This window comes from Labrus bergylta, chromosome 9, assembly GCF_963930695.1.
Source record: "Labrus bergylta chromosome 9, fLabBer1.1, whole genome shotgun sequence".
Classification (NCBI taxonomy): Eukaryota; Metazoa; Chordata; class Actinopteri; order Labriformes; family Labridae; genus Labrus; species Labrus bergylta.
In genome coordinates this window covers 16,008,052-16,031,496 of record NC_089203.1, presented here as the reverse complement: position 1 = coordinate 16,031,496, position 23,445 = coordinate 16,008,052, and the positions used below count along the sequence as shown (strand labels likewise).

Below are 23,445 nucleotides of genomic sequence, written 5' to 3'. Positions count from 1 at the left end.
GATGAGAACAAAAGATATTAAGAGAAAGAGGGAAAAAAAAGCCTGAGAGAGGGAGGTGAAGACAAAGAAACAAGCAGAGAGTGGAGTGTGACAGGCAGAGGGAGAGGGATGGGGAGACAAAGAGAGGGATGCAATAAGAGAGAGAGAAAGAAAAACAGAGCAATTGGACAGGATGCTCACTTGTGGGGAGAATGAAGGGGGAAAATATACCCTCAAGGGATTTTTATCACCATGACAACCGTCTCCTGTCTCCTTTGCTGTCCAGTTGCACGATGAACTCCTTGTACTTTATTGGACCACAGCATGGAGAGAACATCTCAACGACACCATAGATAATTCATATATGGTTGAATAATTATTTGGTAACAAGCTCTAACACTTTCAATAGATGTGTGTTTTAAGTCTAATTCTTGAATGTAATTCATTTGAATTAATAATAATAATAGCTTGGACTTATATAGTGCCTTTCAAGAAACCCAAGGACGCTTCAACAATATGAATATTGAACCTCCATGAATTAACAGCTGGGCATTTATTTGTGAGCTTACTTTGTTTACCGTGCACGTTGGGGGGGGGGAGCTTGTTTCTACAGGGACAGGGTAGAGGGCCCACAGAGTATAATTAAAAGCCAGAGACACAGAGTCCTTGGGAAAGACTGCAGCAAGAACTTTATGGGGAGAGGGGAGAAACAGAAGAAGGGAGGAACAGAAAAAAAGGGGGAAACTGACCTTTAAAAAACAGAGTAAGACAGAGAAATGGTGAGAGATGAAAGAGGTGTAATAGAGGATGTGATATTGGGAGATGGACTGAATAATATTATGCTGAATTGAATGCGGCAAAAAATGAGAAAATGAGCAGGCAAGGAAACAGGAATGAGATGTTTGTGAGGGAAGGCAAGAGGAAAAAGAGCGAGACAAAAAACAAGGGAGGGACAAAGACAGTGAGAAAGAGTGGGGACGACAGAATCCTAATCAGAAATCTGAAGAACAAAATAATAAGGCTGGCTGACAGCAAATGTCAGCTCAGGGAGGGTAGCAGATGGAGAGAGAGAGACCGACAGAGAGACACAGAAAGAAAGGAAGAGGGAGGAGAGGAGAAGAGGAGGAAAGAAACAATCAGAAGGAGAGCGGTGGGGTTGGAGTGATGGAGACACTTCCCCATCACTGCTCCCACCACCAGGAAAGAATACAATCTTTCTGATGCTCAGAAGCAACACATCACTAGGAAAGATATTCCCCATCTCCCACTGGAGGGAAACGGAGCCGCCAGGTCAGGCGGGTGAATCCTCATATGATTGTGTATACGTGTGTGCGGAAATGTGTGCGCTTGTACACTAACGAATTCACTGCCTGGCTGGGAAATGTTGCCCTTGAGCCAACCTTGACTACTGTTTCTCCCTAGCAAAGCTTAACTTTAAATCCCAAATCAAAAAGATCTCTCTCTCTTTCTCCTTCCCATGTTGCTTTACCATGTGTTGACAGTGAGGCAGGATCTTGACTGTCTATCACAATGCTGTTTGAGCTTTTCTATAGCTGTTCAGTATTTCTGCAGCATTTTTCAAAGACGCAGAGCAAATACCAAGAAGAAGCAGTCCAATGGATGTAAATAAGATCCTCAATTAAAGGGGACTTTATTTCTGAAAGGTTTTTTTTTTCTTCATTACTATTAGACAACAGAACTGAAATGAAAACTTGATGTTAATATAGATTCTTTATTTTCAGATGTAACAGAAAATTGCCAAAAGTCTACAATGGACAGAGAGAGGCAAGATGTGCAGGAAAAGTTTGAAGAACATTATTAGCCAACTATTACGCTGGGGAATAAAGAAATGTAATCTGTCTGTTGCTGGGCAACAATTTAATTATTTGTGTGATGAAAGTGAATGATCTTTGGCCACAGGCATTAAAATGTAAACATCTAGCAGTGTCAAAAAGTCAGGCAAAAGCCAGCAGCGAGTTAGATAATATATGCATTCTGTTAAGGTGAACATGAGCAATGTGAATCTTAAAAGGGAATCCAACTCTAATGAGTCAAACAGTTCGTTTAAGTTAACCTGAGGTCAAGAGGGGAGAGCCAGGTTATACAAAAATGAATCTCATAGATTCCATTACAGTTCTGCACATTAAGTTTGTGTCAGCTGCCCTTTTGTTAAAACGGTCAAAATGCAGACGAGGGTATGAATGTATTATCGACTGCTGAGCTCACTCTTGTGGGCGCTGTACCCCTTAAATCTATTTGGATATTTTTATACCCGTGCATCCTCTCACGTTTTGAGAGAGGGAGGGAGACAAAGAAGACAAGTCAGTGTTTGTTCTATTAAAGCTTAAAAGATGATGGCCAACAGAGTAAACCTCAGTCTGTGTCAGACTGTTACTTATTTCACTTCACAAAGTCCAGGAGCTTGGAGTATATTACAACGGAGGTCCCACCATTTTTAGAAAGGTTAAAAGCAGCTCTTTAGGTAATAGTCAAGTCAACTGGTGTCAGATAATAAACAGTGATCAGACTCTCACAGTTAATTATAAGCAGAGCTGGGGACAAGCTTGAGCTAGTGTTAGCTCTATCTGATAAATCTGTTCATTTACTGGTTTGTCAGTTATCACAAGCTAGTCTCTTTTTTTAATACCTGTACTTCTTCTTCTTCTTCTTCTTCTTATAATTATTTGTTTGGCTTTTGAAGAAAGACAGGACAGTGGATAGAGTGGGAAATCGGGGAGAGAGAGATAGAGGATCTTCAGGTTGGATTCAAACCTAGGCCGCCCTCTTTGAGGACTGTAGCCTCTGTACTGTACATTGGGCACATGCAAACTGACCACTAGGCCACTGGCACCCATCATGAGCTATTCCAACATTAAGTTGTGACTAAAATGTTTTGATGTTTTAAAAATGAGCACATGAGAGGGGTGTTTGATGGACTCAACAGAATCGTATTACTACATATAAAACCATCAACCCACAGTCAGAGGACAGACGAGCGCTCAGGTTCTACTGCTTTTTAATCACTTCTTATTTCTCTCTTTTAACCTCAATATTTTGTGTGTATAAAACATAACTCAGACTTATAACCTCAGGCATGAAAAAGTGGAGACATTTTTATTTGTTGTTTTTGATTGAATGAGGATGGGTAACTTATCAGTTTTGTAAGCACATGGTTTATTGTTCAATTTGCGTAGATTTTTTTCACAAAATGTTTTCATAATTATAAACATATCCAGTGACAAACAAATCTTGTTCTATGTTAAATATCATAAATGAAGATTAAGAAGTGTAATCTTAAGAGATTCACACATATTGCACAGGGACAATATATCGACTCAGATGATTGTAAATACTAAGAAATGTTTAGCTGCAGGTAATATTTGAGAATAGTCAAAGTTTTTAATAGTCTCTACATGCAAAACATTTGTGTGTAAATGTTGAGAAGTTTCCTTTAGATATTTGTTCATGTTTTAGCTGAATGCTTTGACACATCACTGATATATTCATGGAGTAAATATGCTACTTTTAACATATTTTTTTAACTCAAACTATTTATGATATATTAAATGACATCCTGGCATGCTGTTACATCACTACTCAAAACTCATTCACATTTCCCTCGACACTAAAAATACTATAAATCCAACTTTTAAATCAACTACTGTAAATATGAGGAGCACCTGGACATCTTTATCCAAATGTAACTGTTCAGTACATCTTGCCATTTGGGTTATACTTGAAGTATTACATGTGAACGTTATTGAGAACATTAGTTGGGTTTGGCAATCTTGACAATTATCTAAACTTCCCCAGGGATAATAGAAGAGATTCTGTCATGAGCTGTATCTGTATAAGAAGGTCAAAAAGACAAAGAGGTTATCAACTCCTTAAAAACTGTCCCTGTTTTCCCCCCCATAAACTGCAGTTCCCCCATCATACCTCAACCGTCCTCCTCAGAAAGGACATCCTCCCAATCACTTGTTCTCCATTTCCTCCCTCCCTTTACCCCTCTCTCGCTACACCCAGTGAGTAATGGCAGGAGCAAAGGATAGTGGCAGAGAGCTATAAAAGTGTAATTTGCTCCATTTTCCTTGGGAAACCAAATTCACTTTCTGTCCTGTGTTACAATCTGTTAACATTCAGATGGCCGGCATTGCAGACAGCGCATTACCCGCCTACACTCGCTGCTAATGACCCTCACACAGATTGCACACATACAAACAATTGCAAGCAAGGAGAGCAAGGACACAAGCTATAGGTGTATCAAAAGTACAGAGTGTATTTGTGAACACTTACATGCGCACACGCCAACACACAAAGACTCATATTCTGGTTGTAATGGACTTAGAAAGGGCAAAAAGAGGAAGTAGGCAATGAGAGAGAGATTATAGAGAGAAAAGCTAGACGGGATGAAACTCTGTGCAGAGAGGCTAAGTAGGTTTCTCTGAATCTTATTAAATAACTTGTGTAATCTCACTTCTCGCTCCTGAAGAATTAAGAAAGAAGCTCTTTCTGCTGCCGCACCCGGCCTCTCCTCCTCTGATTCTCTCTAAGTCTAGTTCCTCTGTTCTTTCTCTAGCACTTCTTCCCATTCCTTCTTCTCCTTGGGATAAATCTCCAAAACTCCATCTCTATTCCAACATGTCTTTGTTTCCGTGTTCACTTTCTCCATGCCTGTCGCTCTTCTTTCTCACTTGTTCGCCAAATTCTCTCTCACACTCTCATCTCATCATCCCATCCTCACAGCAATCCGTCCTCTCGTTCTCTATCCCTCTCCTCCATTTCCACCACTCCTCTCTCAGGGAGCTAATAGCCTCCTCCTTTGTTCTTAGAGAACAGCAGGGAACAATGGCGGAGTGAGGCTCGTCGTTGTGGCAACAGGCATGAGACAAGAGAGAGAGGGAGGGAGACAAAGAAGAAAGGCAGAAAGAGAAAGGGCAAGCACAGAGGGGATGCTGGTTGTTAGCCGGGCGGCAGGGAAGCGAGCGCTGGCTAATTACACTCGTTTCTATGCACACCGCAATTAAACTCTGATGCACACACATACACCGCCCGCGCTCAGAATATCCAACGCCAGCCACACATACACACACTCATGAGCACACACACTCTCTCTCTGCAACATCAGAGAGAAAGAGCAAGCAAGAGAGGAGGTGGCAGAGAGGCAGAGAGGGGGAGTCTGGGAAGGGGAAAAAAAGAAATGACAAGAAAAGACTGAGGCTATTTTAAATCAATGCCACTGTTCTCTCAAGTAGCACAGCAAAAGTTCATTAAACTTCTGGCTCAAACACAAGCAGCTTTATCAAATCTATTTTAATTCTGCAAGTTGACATTAAGGTATGATGGAGCTCAATGAACTGGTCCTACCCACACATTTCTCCACCCTCATCTAAAAGTCAAACAGCACACACTAGCAACCCAACAGTTGCTGTGTGGTCACCAGTTGGCCTCGGATTCAAAACTGTATTATATTAATTTCTTGCCTCTCTTTTATCAGTTGCATTCCTCCCACTCTTCATTTTTTATCCAGCTAATCAGCTCATCTGCCTCCATGTCTCCACAGGATGATCTCCCCCTCTCTCCAGGGATGAAGAGCTTTAAACTTCACACAAATTAACAACTGAGGAATAATGGAGGGAGTGAAGGAGAGGTTGGTTTAACTGTGAGAGAGAAAGAGTGTGAGAGGTTGAAATAGGGAGAATTGCATCCAGGCCACACCACCCTGTAGATGTTATCCTCTGTCCCATAAACACCCATTCCCAACTTCCTACATGCTTCCATGCATGCCTTAACACTATTTTCCATTAACACGCGTCTCAGGGAAAACATGTGTTCCATGCTGTCTGCCTAGTCTATTCTATTATTCATGCGGTTTAATGTGTGCCCAAAGTGTGTGCATGCATGTGTCGTTAAGAGTGCTGGAAGCCCGTGTTAGAGAACAGGAACGTGTTACTACATGAAGATCAGATGATGTGCTGGTCAGATTGAGCCTTCAGTGTTAACAGCAAAAAAAGAAGCAAAAGATTATGTATATCTATGTGCGAGCACACATCAATATGCTCACAAAAAGAAGCACTTTTCAACACACACACACACACACACACACACACACACCCAGGCACACACAACTGTTGGCTGCCAATGAGGCAGATGAGGAGTGAAAGGAGTCACATTAAACAGCCAAACTTGTCCTGTTTCGCTTGCATAGCCCCAGTCCATTTTCATAATGCATTAAAACCACTGCTGAGAAGAGACATGGGAAGAAGAGGAGGGGGTAGAAAGGAATGGAGACACAGCGAGAAGGAGAAGAGATGGAAAAGAGGGGAAGGGGGACAAGAAACATTTTAAAGTAATCTTAGGCTTACGGATGTACGGGGGTGCAAGGAAACAAGATAAGGATGAAGGAAGTGGAGGAGTAAGAAAAGAGAGCTCGTCTCAAAGGAAAGATATGGGAATAGAAAGTGTCTGATACAGGCACAGAGATTAAGGAGGTGGATAAAAGAAGATGGGATGCACTGATAAAACAAGTTAGGATGATGGGGAGAGATGGGGAATGTGATTTAGTCACAAACTTTGATTGTGTGTGTTATGAATGCTTTATGGTGTGTGTGTGTGTGTGTGTGTGTGTGTGTGTGTGTGTGTGTGTGTGTGTGTGTGTGTGTGTGTGTGTGTGTGTGTGTGTGTGTGTGTGTGTGTGGTTGTTGTTGTTGTTGTTGTTGTTGTTGTTGTTGTTGTTGTTGTTGTTGTACAGTGGCAAGGGGCAGAAGGTTCTCTGTTTCAGCACCAGCAGGCTGATGAGAGTTTGGGGCCAAACAGCCTGGAGGCAGAGCTGGCCTTGTTACTCTCTCTTTTCTCTCTCTCTCTCTCATACACAGACACACAATCTCAATTCAAACCAACAAATAAGACCAGTGTTAGAAGCCAAGAATTCTGAACACTGAACCCCAGAACTATTTAAAAAAAAAAAAAAAAAAGAAGTGGGGATGTCAAAATCTTAAGTGTTAACTGTTCCAATACTTTAAGGCCAATATAAAGCATTGCAGCCCGGAAGGCACCATTGCATTACATGTTTTACATCAATACCGTTATCATGAACCATGTGATCTATAGGATTTCTATATTTTGATTATCCAGCTGAGAATCAACACTCAATTTAGGAAACATTTGCACTTTTCAAAGGAGTTGTAGTTCCCACAGTTGCTCTATTATCTCAAGACAAGTAAAAAAACCTTACTCTTTGTTATAATATATTGAAAGATGCTTCACCCTGTTATATTATTTAACACATATTTGTTTTAGTTTGACTAAAGTGAAGTGTCTGTATGTTATCTGATCAGCACAACATCTCGCAGTTGAACTAAGCCAAACATCTGGCAGGCTTAAAGGACTGTACAGTGTTATTGGAGTAAGTGATCTTGGGGCCAAAGGTTGAGTCGATTTTAATCACAGGAACATCAGATGACCTGATGTGCAGAGGGGGCGGGGACCAATAGTGGGCCCTTAAACTGTCTATAGGCTATATCGCACATGCTGTAGCCTATATAGTAATATAGTATAGCATTTATGGTATAATATCAGCTGTATGGAGATACAAGACGGGGCGGGACCAAGAGAAATGCAGCTGCAGATTACAAAGGGTGCTATTACAGTGACAGGGACTTCAGTGAGTGACCTGCTGATGTTTAAGCAGAACAAGTGCTGATATGTCTGTGCGCATATTCCACCGATTAAACAAGTAAAGCAGACTTAATTAGCCGGACGGGAAACCAAAGATAGAAGGCAACTACAGTTTAACATTCAGTGAAGTTGGACGCCCATCCAGCCACACAGCCAAACAGACAATACAATAAAACCACACATTATCAACCCACGCACGACAACAAACTTTGTTAACAGTGTGCAAGCAATGGCCTGCTGTTCATACAGTACGATAACCAAGCAGACACGGCGGTCTACAACACACCCACAAACAAAAGACCAGCATCTAAGCGTAATCACAAATAATGATGAAACAATTTACCAATTAAGTTTTCATCAGCACTGTTGCTTCCTGTACGGAGCTAGCTGGGTGCTCCTCTCTAACATGTTTATTTACTTGGTTAGTAGTGTTTACGTTACTGGAGCTAACAACGGGAGGAGACTTGTCAGGTTGAGTTGTCAATGAGAAAAGATTTTTTATTTAGTTTTTTACACTTTTAATGTTACGAAAAACTGCGAGGTAAACAGAAATAAAGCAGACAGACGACTAGGTTTTTAAAACTCCAGACAGCAGCGGGGGCCCAGCAAAGGGGGTGCCAAGAGGTGGAATCAATGACATTACAAACAGGCCACAGCACCCCGCTGGTGCTGTTTGCTGCCGAAGTTGAGAACCCCCTTGGCAGTGGAGGGGGGCCCCTCTCTGCTCTACAAAATACTTTGTGTGTCTTGATTGGCAAAAGAAAAGAGAGAATCAGGCCTAGTCAAACTAACTTTATTCGAAAATTCAACTAAATAACAAAATGCATGTTAAATTTGGCTCAAAGTGGGCCCCTTGAGACAACAGTGGGCCTGAGGCGGCTGCACCTTCTGCCCCCACACTCGCTCCGCTACTACTTTTATCTCTTTGACGTAGATTGATATATTATAATCATGCAAACTGCTGTGAAGCTGCAAGAGTGACGCACAACTGACCTCAAGAAACTTTCTCACTCACACAAACTCCATTTATCTGTACATCAGTTTTGATATCTTTTTTCCAAGTTTTGACTTTCTGAAAACTTCTGATATTTCATGGATATATTAATGAAGTGGAGAAAACCTTTCCAACCCACCTTTCACTAGGATTACTAAAGATGACTTAGAAAAAGACACTGCATGAAACTAAATGTCCGGCACCTTATCAAAAATAAGTGTTGGGTTCTTCTGACATGAGCAGAAATTAACAGATGCCTTGAAGGTAACACCAAACAAAAAGCAAAACACTTCGAATGGATGGTCACAGTGTGTGGTTTTTAGCAAGCTGAAACATGCAGTGCACCCAGTTTCAAATATTAAATGTTCATTAACCCTCAAATCTACACATAGTCACAAAAACAAGAAACTATCTACCTATTCTTTGAGGAGGAAATAGTTAAGAATCAAGTCAAATAGGGGCTGAGGCATCCCAAAGCCTATCTCCTCCAAGTCAATGGCGTGAAGGCTATCTAGCACACACCTGACAGAGACAGAGTGCTGCCAATAGTGCCAGAGGGAGAGGGGGGGGGTGTGAGTGAGAAAGAAAGGGGGAGGAAGGGCAGAAGACAGCCAAAGAAAGGAGACAGACAGCATACACCAGAGGCATGAAAAGAGAGATGGATAAATAACGGGGAGCACAGGATGAGATGTTTTGATTCAAGAGCTTGTTGCTCATTACGGGAAAGAAACTGACATGATGAAAGTTGGAGAGGAGGCGTTTTGTGTTTGTGTGTTTGTGTGTTAACAAGGCTGACAGCTTAGGCAGTGTTAGAAAAGCACTAAGAGCCTTTAGCAGCCACATGCTAAAAATTTAATCAGGCATTAATAAAAACAATATCATTACTGTCTGCCTAAGGAAAAATCAACACACACATCACTGAACTAGGCAGGCGGGCAGACACACACACACACACACACACACACACACACAGAATTACAGGGAAGGAAACACCAATGCAGACAAAAATAACCCTGCTCTTCATCATTTAGCTATTTTATTGCCTTTCATCTATCAGTCTACCTCTAATTAAATATGCAAGATAAAGCACAAACAGAGTTTGGCTGCACAAGTAAATACGCCAAAAATGAGCCGCTAGATCGGTGGAGGAGTGGAAAAAACAGGGGAATGAAAGCATCGTCTTAAGGACAGAGGTAAGCTACTCACTCAACTCTGAAAGCAAAACTGTTTCAAACAGCAAGGAGGCTGAGACTTGAGTCCAGCAATTGTAACCTGCGCGGCTCCCCAGTTGCACCATTCAGCACAGAAATAAAGAAAAACTATCAAAAATGGAGAAGCCATACACCAAATGGACAACAGAGAGACACACCTGAACATTGAGGTACAGCATAGAAGCCTCCTTGAAAGGCTAGGAAAGCTATAGAAACCTCTCTCACTCTCTCTTCGACAAAGCAAGGCTGCGAGGATGAAAGCACCGAATGAAAGCACAGGACCTCAAAAGACAGCATAATGGAGGCACTGAAAGCAGAAAGAAGTGGCAGAAAACAAGGGCGAAGAGAAGACAAAAAAGTCATTTAAGGATGTGTCTAGAACATATGGATGAGAGGAAGATGAAGAGGAGAATACAGACTGAGAATGGGTGTTGAGTAGGAGAAGGTGATAAGAAGAAAGGATAAAAAACAAGAAAGGCTGTAAGAGAAGGAGGTATAGTTAGGGCAGAGAGAAAGTAAAAAGCAAAGAAGACTGAATGAATAATGGAAAAAAGTAAAGTAATTTCTCATATAATTTTTCTAACTTTAATACGGAGTTGAGAATAATCCCTGCCCTAAATACACACACTCAAACAGAGTTAGATATGTGGTTGTGCACGGGTGTGCACGCATGTGAATGGATCACGCTCTGATAACATTACACTCCTTAATTCCTAATTAATCCTTCTAAACTGGATTACGGCGCAGAGCATGACAAGGCCAAGATTCCACCCTCTGCCCTGATGACTGTGTGTGCGACTTTGCGTGTGCGTGTCTGCGTGTGTTACTTTACTGTTTTTCAGCTCGAGGTCTCATAAGGCCAGGCTGTCCTCGGTTACATGATGTTGGGAAATGAAGCTGACAGTGTCTGTGGTCCCCGATGACACGAACGCAAAAACACACTTACACTCACACTCACACACAGTCATTGTCCCTGGTACACAAAAACACAAACGCTCAAGAGGTCCCTAGACCACAGTTCTTGAAAACGCTTATGAATTATTGTGGTGAGTCTCAGCCTTACTTTACACATTTTAAGTGAGGACTCATGGGGGATGTGTGCTTACTCACATAACAGACACAGGTCCCCTGACACACACACTTGTCCTGGTTTGAAAGCTGCCACACAAACTGTCCCATGTGATGTATTCTGTATTACAGTGTAGTCTGAAATAAAACCAGAGGGCTCCACAGACAACAATTGCACTGGCTTCAATTTACAGTCTATAGTAAATCTGCTGATTAGCTGAGACGAGTGCTTTATTGCAAAACAGTTTAAAATACGTGTTCCATCCATACACTTTTAGGAAAAGGTTAGCAAAATGATGCAACTGTGTAGTAATTTTGTTGTCACCAAAGTATGATATATATATACAACATATGTCATGAACTTTGCAGGATTAGTCAGATGTACTAGCATGCAGGATCATATTGAATATAACCACAAAGTTGATGTGGAGTTTGAAACTCTTGCTGCCCACACTATCCTTTTTTCCCTATCATCCAAATGTAGACTAAAGCTATGGATTTGGGTTATACTGTCACTAAAAATCACACACATCAACAGTGAATTCTGTCTTCTGATGCTGCATTATGACAGAATAGACAGATATCACACTACAAAACATACAGCAGAGACAACGATCACTTTTAACTAGCCAAGACAAATGCCTGATATTTAGATAAACAATTCAACAACAATCTGTTTTGCTGTTCTGCAGTTAATTTATAGTTTCATGAACCTAAAGTCTTAAGTTTACCAAACGTTGCTAAATGTTCTGCCTTAACATACAATAACTCACTGTATGGGTTATTGTACAATGGTTTAACAATTTCATAGTACTGTTACTGGTACTGGTTCATAGTACATGTTTCCAGGGAGAGTCAACTGTCTCATTAGAAGAGGGCACTTTTATGGTTTTTGACATTGCATCATCATTATGACACAAGAGAGACGGCAGTGAAATGTAAAGAATGACTTTGCTTCTCTTCTTAAAACCTCTAATCAGTCTGTTGGTTAACATCTTACTGTACTTATTTATGTGTGGCCACTGATGACATTTCATCATGCCAAAAAACAAGATTTATTTGGGCTACCCACCTTTGTACCACAATAAAAAATAACATAGTATTTTGTTTTACTGTGAGTGTGTTTTTTCCCCCTGTGCATATTAAAGGAGGAGACTTTTAGAAGTGGGAGTAAGTATGATGGATGGATGGATGGAAGGATGGAAGGATGGAAAGGGGGGGGGGTCACAAAGGGATACAAGGAGAGAGTTGGGGGGGAATTAGCATGCTTTCATGCATTCTACACCTCAGTGGAGCACCACAAGGCTTGTTGATGCCTCTAAGTGCTATGCAGTATTAAGCAGACAATCTCACAGGAGAGGCGGTGGCGTAGTGTGTGTGTGTGTGTGTGTGTGCTGACTGACCGCTAACTGTGTACAGTTAAGTACCGAGCCCTGAATAACCTATTGGAAGGAAGACAAAAAAAAAGGGGAGTAGACAGCTTCAGTGGAGAGCCAAAGACACTAAACATTGTTAGAGGAGTGAGGCATAGAAATGTGTTGCTGTGATGTGTTCTAGCCCTCAGAGCAAAAAGGAAAAAAAACAGCACAGAGAAGAAGTATTAAAAGGCAAAGAAAGGTTTATGTCTTTCTAGTCTGTTCTCTCACACTGTATACTGACATTGGGAAAAAGGCATGTAGAACACACATGTTTATCAAGTCACCTTTTCCATTAGCAGAAGAGTCATCTCTCCTGCAGCTGTCCAAACAGTCAGCAGTTCAGTACGTCACTATGACCAATCTGAACACCTCCCAGTCCTCTCATTTCACCTTTTCTCACTCACATGTTCTCACAGCTAACTTACCCAAGTTTCCTCATTCTACCTCACCTCAATCTCCATCTACTCAATCACTCTTGTCGCTTCATGTCTCTTCACCTTTTGATCATTTGTCATTCCCTCATTCCCTCCCTTGGTGCGCTCTTCAATCGTACACAGATCACTTCTACCTCCATTCGTCCTTCCCCGAGCCTCATTCATTTTGTGCCTCTCCTTCACTCCACCCTCAATAACGCAATCCGTCTTCTCGTCTACTGAACCAAGATTAGTCTCCATCCATCTGTATCTTTGACAATAATCTCCACTTTTTCTAAGCAGTGCCTACACTTTTGGAAATTCACGTTTCTGCTGAAAATTTAAGATCGATTTGAAAAATAAACAGCAATGTTTTTTACCTTGTTGTGTCTACAAGCAGTCCTGACTTTCAGAGTGCAGGTTTGAACAATCTTACCTTCACTTTACTTTTTTCTGGCATACAATGCAGCAGCCCTAATGTTTGTTTCCTCCAACCGGCTTTTATCATAAATCCAGCTCCCACAAATTAGCACTTTCCTTTGGAAGCAGCAAGCTTTTTTGCGTTGGCCAACTACCGAGAGAGCCTTCAAACAACTAGGTCTTTAGTTACACTTCACTAAGAAGCTGTAGATCTGCATGAACTGCTACATGTTTTTTTTCCGAGTCTAGAAGAAAGGAAATGCAGCATGTTTGTAGTTCTTCATGGAGAAGCTTTAAAACCTTGGATATCCTCAGAACTTCAATGACAATAACAATGGGTAATTTAAGATTTTATTCCAAATAATGAAATAGAAAAAAAACTTGGTTAAACAAAGAATACGTCACTTAAAGCTTTTCAGACATGGGTTTTTTTTTTTTTTAAGATCCCCCAATACTTATTTGAATATAGTAAGTACAATTTGCAATGCTGTTCAGCTCTGTTGCTCTTGCAGTATTAAACCACTTTTTTCTTTGAGGGTAGAAAAAAGAAACCACTGAGAAGGGAAAAACCTTCTGAGCAAAAATCAACATGAAACTTTTAAAGCAGAGAACTCTCTGGCTTCTTCAAAAACTTTCCACAACAGACTTACAACAACATTCTTGGAGAGATCTTTAGAAATCTCTGGTGTACCACTTCATTCACCAAAACAGACAGGAGTGGCTGCTGATGCCATGTGCATGCACAAGAAGTCGTGAAAGGTTTCGCTCTTTTTGCTCCACGCCTGAAGTGTAACAGTTACAGCAGACAAAGCACTTTCAAGTACCATACATACATAAAAAAAATATAGAAAGTAGTGAAAACATGTACACATGCACATAGAGGCTGAGCTGCATCTACACTGATATTGTCCCGAAAGAACAGGTGAGTATTATAAGATTCAGTGGGGTTTAATCACCCCACAATCTTTATTCAAGCCAAGATGGAGTCAAACTCCAATTTCCAGGCCCAGTCAAGCTCTACAGAAACTCCAAAGCCTGCTAGCTCTGATCAATACTTGAAGTAGTAACTCCATTAATATAATGACAAATCACTCATCTGCTTTCTCTCTCACACTTTCTTTTACTGTTAGTCCCTGATGCCTTGCTACCCTCACCCGGCTTTGCCAGTCTCAGTTTCACCCTGCAGTTAATCTGCTGGGTGGAGTGATGAGCGCTTGGGGAACCGACAAGAGGAAGATGAAGGAGATGAAGGAAGAGGGGAATGAGAGGAGGGGGGAGGGGATGGGGAGTGAGAGCTGGCCATGCATTATTGAGCATACAGAGTGGAGTTTTTAGGGGATAAATGTGAAAGCATGTTTAGGGACAACCTTTTCCCTTCTGCCTCCACCGCCTTCTCTCTCCCTTCATTACTTGCCCTCCCTCCAACTTTCTTTTCCCCACGAGGACGGCCACATCTCTTATTCAGTGGGGAGGTTAAAAATTCAAAGCTAGGGGGGGAAGGAGGTGAGGGGGAGGAAAGAGAGAGTACCTGAAATGGTCAAAATGAAGGAATGTCTTTAGGGAGTTTTCTCAAGTGCTAATCTAGAGAGCTCCTTGCTTTGATTAGGCGTGCAAGTGGGGGTGTGTGTGTGTGTGTGTGTGTGTGATTGTGTGTGTGTGTGGCAAGGGGTGGGTGGTGGTTGTGGGAGAGTATGAGGCTGGGGGAGGTAGATGAAGAGAGAAGGGGAGGGAGAGAGAGAAGGAGGTGGTGTAGACGTACACTTTCATGCTTGTAGTGTAGTGTAGCACACAGCATGGTGAAAAATTAAGGTGCCTGCAGGGCGAAGCAGAACCCACGTCTCACAGAACACGACATATGCAGATACTGAGTAATGGAGTAAGGGCTTCAGTATGCAAATACACACACTAACAGGCAGCAACGAGCACAACACAGGAGCAGACCGGCAGCAAAAGAACGAGAAGCATTTTTTAAATGCCCAGTGTTATTGTACTCCCATAAACGACGCATACATATCTCAGCATTTGTGCCTACACATCTGTGACACATAAACATGTGAATTTCAGTCCCCATACTCACACACACCGATACACAGTTACTGGTAGCAGATTAAGGTCAGGAAGTGGAGCATGGCCTGGCCCACAAATCCCTGTAAATATCATTGGTTCGAGGTGTAAATGTCACTGGGTTACTCATATTAAACAAAGCTGCATAGCTAGGGCCCAGTGGATATGTTGCAGCAGCAATAAAAGTTGAACAGGTTACAACACACAAATACAGAGTTAAGACACAACCTGGCCGAGCACATAGTCAGTGCACACAAATATTGGAATAAACAAGATAATGCACACCTAAAGAAAGTTGGTGAAAGTGTTCGCAAAGTTTGGATGGAATTGATTGTTTTAATATGTGTGATTGTCTGAGAACCCTGAAGACATGGTCTACACCATAAGCATAATGGGGAAGACAGTCTAATAGCACCCTAATAACTCACCAGCTAGCTAACACCGCATCAGTAGCAGCTTAAGGCTACAGTTAAACAATTCCACTGAGATAGGAGCTTTGGACTTTAAAGGACACTTTCAAATGCCTCTGTTGCTGCCATCAATCTTGCCTTTTCTCATTTTACAGCTTGCTTTATCGTCACTTCCCCCCTCCACACACACACACACACACACACACACACACACCCCACCACCAGTCTTCCGTAATTTTTCTGGTTTCATCCCTTGTTCATTGTCTCTCTTCATAAGAATCCCTTTATCGGGTAGAGATAAGGGAAGAGAGATGAGGAAATCAAGGGACAGAAGAGGAAGAGGAAGGGAGATGAGGGTTAAGGCTGCTATCTTGTCAACTCCATCTTTGAAGTTGTTGCTCTTTACTGCTCCATCTTTTATGTATGCTATCAGTGACATCAAAGTCGGCTAAGTCTCCTGTGTGTGTGTGTCTGTGCATGTGCATGGGAATGCCCTCAGGAATAGGTAGCTAATATTGCAAAAGATAAACAGAGAGGAGGTTGCTGCCAGGCAGCAGAGCTGCCAGTGACAGTCAATCTAGAGTGCACTTTGACTCTTTCTTCTTTTCTTCTCATCTTCCTCTTTTCTCCTGATTAACATGCTTTCTAGTCATAACTACAATGTCAGCATGACTTCATTTCATCCTCATCACCTTAAAGCAAAAATGAAAGCAACTCCCCTACTTTTATGACCACTTCGACACCTGAGACATAGGCACACACTCAGTTAAGAACGAACACACAAAATGCATACATATAGGAAGCACAGAGGAAGAGAGTGGGTGGGAGAAAAAGTATGCTGCTGTGACCAAGAGGAGCAAAACAGGAAAGACGAGTGGGTGGAAGGAGTGTAGGTGTGCATACATATATCCCTTCATTCCTACTGCCTTCCTTCACTTTTCCTGTTTTTGCCCCTCGGAACTGGGGATACTTTGCATCTTTAACAAGCTTTTGAGCTTATCATCCAATCCCGCAATTAAACACACTCACATTCATAAAGATTACAAACACACACACAAACACACTGAGGATCTCTAGGTTCCTGCTCAGCTGTCATATCACTAGAAACATTTAAATGGTAATGGTGTTGGGATGAGAAAAGAGAAGTGCTTGCTTGCTTGCTTGCTTGCTTGCTTGCTGCCATTCGGTCAGAATGGTGGGGCTATTTGGGAGAGGAGACGAGTGAGGCAAAGAAGGCCTTTTTTGTTTAAATACAGGATAATCTCCAGGAAAGAGAAAAGGCAGCAAGGAGATTAGGCACACACAGCTGTAATGCTCCGGCATGAGTACACTTAGCTCATTTGCATGTAAAACAGCGGAGAGAAATATAACGAGGGAGGCACGGAGGGAGGAATGGGATGAAGAGAATGTGTGGGACAAAAGCATGCAAGTGTGTGTCTGTGTGTTAGCCCGCTTACATGTGTATGCATAAGAGTATGCCTCTGCTTGTGCATGTGAGTGAGCTGTTGCATTTGGCAGTGGAAGCCAATGTAAGCACACACAGATGTGTTTGAACCTGATAAGGCCTGATGAATGAGCGGCGATTTTCGGCTGTTCCTCAACCATAAAGAGATATTGAATGAGGGAACGCTCGCTATTGCCATACTGAGAATAACACACCGAGGCTTAGATAGCGAGCAAAGCCAACCTAATGCACTGCTACTGTTAAGGGCTTAAGAGGTATAGTTTGGATTTAAACTTAAGCACCGGTGCACGTAAACAAATCAACACAGTCTATAAACATCAAATCTATCGTTTATAGGTTATACCTTCAAAATGAAAAGCAGGTCTATATATGAACTATAGGTGCTTTTCAGACACCCCTTTACACAGACTGTAAACAACCTTGCAGTTATTTCCTGCTGGTAAAGAGGTGGGGCAAGAAAAGAGGTATTACAGATATAAGTGGAAGAATGGCTGCAGTGAAAAATGGATCCAATAAGAGAGAATAGAAGAATAGTGTGATATTTTTCTCAGCTCTCTCTACAGCATTAGTGACCCTTGCATTAGTCTGCTTCTCTTTTTGCATCCCCAGCCTGAGCACTGCATGGTTTATTAACAAGGCCTGTTACTGTGGGCTGCACAAATACAAACATACACACAGAGAAATACACACACTCAGAAAAGTTAAAACACATTACACACACACACAAGCTTTTCAAAGCCAATACTAATTTAGCACAATCGCACAAGCCCGCACAAACACTCCTATGGCTTAATACAGTTTGCCCATTCCTCATTTAGTCATCTAAGTGCTTTATTAGTACAGTTTTTAAAGAGTCTCGGGAGACTGCAGCTCTGAGTCTGCATATGCCATAAACTGTTATCTAAAACGCTCCCTAATTATACACAATCATACACACAAAAGTACCCACTAATACACACAAATGTTTGTTGCCTGTGACCTAGAGGGATCCAAGAGTGATAAACAAACAACTTCTAGATGCTGCTTGTGGGGGGAGGATTATGAAACTGGAATGATTATGAGGAGGAGGAGGAGGAGGAGGAGGAGACAGATGGGTGTAAGAAATAAGGCAGCTAACTGTCGAGGTGAAACAGGGTCTTTGCTCCTCTCACCTGTGGTCATTTTCAACAATAACTTAAATGTAATTTATTAGACCTGTCAAGTCTTGAGAAGCAACTGCAGCAGCAGAATCAGAAGAGACAGTAAACTGGATGACTTTTTCACATGATGTATTGTGTATGACTTGTGCCTCATGAACGGCCGAGGGGTTTTAAATATCCAGTGACAATACATCACACAGAGCTGACATTTCTGTAGCATTCCTGCAATCCCTTTGCTGGAGGGAAGAGAAACAAATAAACACTTTGCGCTGTTTCCTGTAGGTGACAAAGACCTTCTAACAGTGTACAGTAACAAAATGTTGTGAAGCCTGTTTAGCAGAAGTTGCAATGACCTTAACAACAACACTAAAAAATAATTGTCCATGCCTCTTGGTCTTTCATTGCTAATAAATTACATATTTCATCTCATCCCTTTAACTGATTGGGCTATAACCAGAGAGCGGCACGCACTCAGACAAACACTTTCTTGCTGATTGGTGGCTCATTAAAGTGGAAGTGAATGGAACAGACATAAGAGGAAATTCAACTCAAATACACGTACACACACAGACACACATACCTACAGAGAGGGAAATTGATTTCTTCAGAACACAGGGAGATCAAAAGGCTTATTATAATTGGTTTGTAAATGTGGCGGAGCTTAACCACCCACTCTCTAGCACATACACCAGCACACAGGCATCCTCGCACTGACAAACATGCACTCATCTGCAATAATACTGTCTCTATTTTACAGGAAGCAATGTGATACAGGAAGGCGCTGTTACATGTGTAGGTGTGCGCTGTGCGGGAATATACAGAAGGCATCAAAAACTTGATGTGATGGCAGGGGATCTCCAGTAAAAAGAAGAACTGGGTCCTTGTATGACAACAGATCACAGAAACACAGCGACAGAGACTGAGACACAGAGGAGAGAAAAGCGTAAGGCTGGAGAATTGGGATATGAAAATGATCCTCGCATTATGAGGATTAATAATCATATATGCTCCTGGCCCTTTTCTCTCCTTTTCCTTTCCCGAATCAAATTAATCACCACCGCTCCCCTAAGCCTAGGCTCTCCCTCTGCTCACTCTCCTTTATCCAACCACCTTCTCCTCCTCGCTCCATTTCTTGGGTGTCTCTCTCTCTCTCTGCTTCTTTTGCTAATTGGGCTATCTGAGGTGCTGACTTCAAAAGGCACCTGCTATCACACACCGATGAAAAAGTGAGAAAAGGACAGTTCAGGATATATATTCCCATATTAAATGAGAAGTGTTAGAATTGTAGCCTTGTCACTGTCCTCCTGCCCTTTAGGAAAGTTGGCTACTATGCATTAAAATGAACCCTGTTGGGATTCCTTCCTCCTGTTTTTTTTTTTACATCTCTTGTTATTTCATCGTTAAATTAACCTATGAAAAAGTAGACACAAGCCCTTCAATGTGAGGATATTTAGCAAGCAGCTTAAAGGCTGAATGAAGAGTTAAGCTCACTGTCTGAAAGTCAATACAGGCCACTAACTGCTTCACTTACTCCCTGCTTATCTAAACCACTTAGTTGTTTAAGATTACAATAATCTATTTTATATTTAAGAATAGTGAATGAAATTAAGAATTTTAAAACTGTTCATACTGTACAAATGTAATGTGTCACAGTTTGCCATTATCTCAGACTGGGCATCAGCTGAACCAAATTCAGAACGGCAGTCTTGCATCCTTTCTTTCAAACAAGCGGCGCTAGGATATCATACAAATGTACCTTAAATCTCACAACATCAACATCACACAGATGGATTCACTCTTACACGGAGAGATTGCTATCCGGAGCCAGCAGCAGGTCTGAAAGAATATACTGAAACAGCTCCCAGAGGTGGTACACCTTGTGAAAACCTTGAGAGCTTGCATCCTCAATAAGAAAACCTTGCTTGTTTTATTGACTGACTTTAAAATTTCTCATTTCCCATGAAGGTAGCTTAGTTTGTCTGTCCTTGTGAACAAGATGTTCAGCAGCACAGCACTACTGACAGCGGCCTTGGCTGAGATGGTGTAGTTTGCAAGGCAAGTTAAGTAGCTTAAGAGGGAAAAGGTGAAAAGTCCAGAGGTAACGAGTGGAATAAATCAAGTAAGGTGGAATATTTGTCCAAGAGTAGCCTGGACTTGTTATACTATTGCCTTACCTCTGAAAATCTGATGAAAACATGTTGCCAACAATGTGATTAGGCAGAAGGAAAGGTTGTATGTCTGTTTGTGTGTACAGTTACATCTGGTTAAATTACATCTGAGGCATGACTTCATTTGAATAGGAAAAGTGAAGTTTATTAATGCTAAGTGTAATAAAGCGGCTTCATTGGTATATGGAAAAGGCCACCAATGTATGATTTCATAAAATTTCAACTTGTTAGGGCGTATCTCTACACAAAATGATCTATGTTTACATCTCTGTAATCTGTCCAGTTTTTTTTGTTGCATGCTCTGCAGTAGAAAACAGCAGCATTAAAGACAACTGTTCTGACCTTAAATGAAAATCTAACCCTGTTTTCAGGGGAAAGGGTTACAGAAACAGATACATATATAGCTAGAGGTACACAGACCGAAAATAGAAATAACTACCGTACATAGAAAAAGAGCAAAGGATACGGCCATTTACAGCCAGAGGGCGTGTCTCCCACCATCAGCTCTCTGCTCTTCCACCGAAGCTCAGAGGTCACCTCTGACCCTGCCCTGAGCACATTACCACCCTGCACGTCTGTTTTTAGTGTGGGTGTGTATGTGTGTGTACATGCCAACCCAGATGCGCTGCCAGGCAGCTGATGGAGAGGAGGAAAAAGGGTCAGGAAGGGTCAGCTGTGGCTCAGTGTGGCGTTGGTCTGCTTTCTCTGTGTAACGAGGAATGAGAGGCGTGAAGAGGAAAAGGAACAGGAGGATGAGGAAGAGTGAAGCTCCCAGAGGTGAGGGATAAGGAGAAGGTGAGAGAGGTCAGGAGGTGAATGAATTAGGCCTTGAGCAGTGTGTGTTTAGAAAGAGAAAGAACGACATGAGGTGAAGGTTAAATTAGCATAACCAGTCACAGTGTAGCTTAAACCACAAATGCACACTCACAAAAACAGAAGATGCCTAAAATCAGCTTAATGAAATCTCATTCTGTGTCAAAGAGATGTTTCATTCTAACTACCAAACCAACACATTCAAAAGATAGCAAGACAGAGTAATTAAGACACAGAACCAGATGTCTGGACTATGAAGCAGGTGAATGGGGAGTCAGCTTTAGGGTTAATTCTAGGATTCCAAATTAAGAACCACTTTTTACATTACCATGGTCACTTGTGATGCACAGCTAACCTGCCCCGGAGAAGGTTATGTTCTGGAAAAGCAATCCGTGCAAAACCCAACCTACTGATCAATCAATTCTCTTGACCCTGAAGTCTCTGTGCTCAGTGAGCAGATCGTGAGAGGGGGAGGACAAGAGTAATAAAGAGCGACAAACACTTCAGCTTGCTGGTATGATGTTGCATGTGACAGTAGCCATGAGACATATTCTTGGTACTCATCCGATATCATCCTACAATGGAAACCTAATGATCATTAAAGCTGTGTACTTGTTGAACTAATCATTCTGGGAGGTAAGCCTTTTCACAACTTAAATGTGTTTTTTGAATTAATTTTTATTTGCTCCCTATGTCCACAATGTTTCCCACCAGTGGGGCTTCAGCAAAAAACACATGTCTAAAACTCTCAGTAAAAGAAGTTCTGAACAAGGAATTGATTTACATCACAGATGTACTTTTTGTCAAATCTTTCCTGCACCATTAATAGATCAGTGATATTACAAGCTTTAATTTGCAAATTCAGGCTGCTACATGTGATGCTTTTCTTAGATAAAGTGTTAACTTTACATTTTTCTAGTATTGCAGTTTGGTCTGACTTTGTAAAGGATGCAGTTCTGCTACAAATTGACATTTAATGTTCGGCCATTCCCCTTTCCTCATGTAAAACATGGTCATGGAAACCTTGTGTTGACTTATCGAGATAATAAGCATCATCATGTGACAGTTTAATGTGATCTCTTTTGTTAGAGTCTGAGTAGCTGGATAACCAAATGATACCATGGTTATGTTGAGTCTGCTACATAGTTCAGACCTCTTCTCTCTCTCTAAAACCACATACACAGACGCACACACGCTCGCACATGCGCGCACACACACACACACGCACACACACACACACACACACACACACACTGACACAGACTAACAGGCAGGTATACAGCAATGAAAAGGCCAGGGTGTCTTCATAGTCTGCTCTCAGAAAAGGTTATTAGATATCAACCGGAACAAGCGGCTGTCTCAGCTAATAAAAAGTTGAGGCGTGGATGCTGGTGGGGAAGGGGGTCAAATCAAGGAGTGACAGGCGGACGTTAGGAATTGCCATACAGGTGAATGCAGATGGGACAGCTGCCAACACTGATGCAAGCTGTTGATGTCAGTTAAATGTCAGCCATGTGTGCATGCACACTTCTGTGTCTGCATATGACATGGGCAAGACTTTGTGTGTGCATATGTACTGAGCTTGAATCTGAAGGTCACATGGAATTATACACACACCCACACACACTGTCTGTCTGTGATTTCCTGGTGTCCTGGTTATGTAATGAATATGGAGGAGTTAGAGCAGAAGGCTCAGTGACACTGGGACAAGGTGATAGAAGTGGACAGGTGTGCGTGTGTGAGCGTAGGCCCGTGTGTCAGCGCTTTGTGCCAGGACAGCAGGTGGCTAGTCAAAGGACATCAGTGACCTTCTCCTTATCCCTTCCTCTACCCACCTCCCATTGTCCATCTCCCTTTCTGTCCCCAAGTCCCAATTCAGTTCACCCCAGTAGCAAGTGTGCCGTCTCTGCACAACAAGTCATGAGCACATTGAGAAGATGAACACATACACAAACACAGGTGTGGGTGGTTTATTCATGAACTTGTGTGAGATTCTGTTTTGACACAGAGTTGCTGAATAATGTAAATGCGCAGTGTGTCCTCCAAGCAGAGGAAGCAAAGGGTGAGAAAGGCTGGAGAGCATATTTGAAAACGAACTAAACGAAAGTGTGTGTGTGTGTGTGTGTGTGTGTGTGTGTGTGTGTGTGTGTGTGTGTGTGTGTGTGTGTGTGTGTGTGTGTGTGTGTGATATTCTTACCTTTTGAGG

General features: G+C 41.9%; 1 protein-coding gene across 2 annotated transcripts in view; it reads right to left on the bottom strand.

Moving 5' to 3' along the window:
• The window catches only part of LOC109993034 (protein diaphanous homolog 1), a 78,477-nt gene that overhangs the window by 14,423 nt on the left and 40,609 nt on the right, over positions 1–23,445 (bottom strand). For both annotated transcript variants that reach the window (XM_065958694.1, XM_065958695.1), the window contains one exon: positions 1–23,445. This exon is cut by the window's left edge and continues 14,423 nt beyond it. In XM_065958694.1, the coding sequence (XP_065814766.1) occupies positions 23,336–23,445 (110 nt within the window). In that variant the 3' untranslated portion in view covers positions 1–23,335.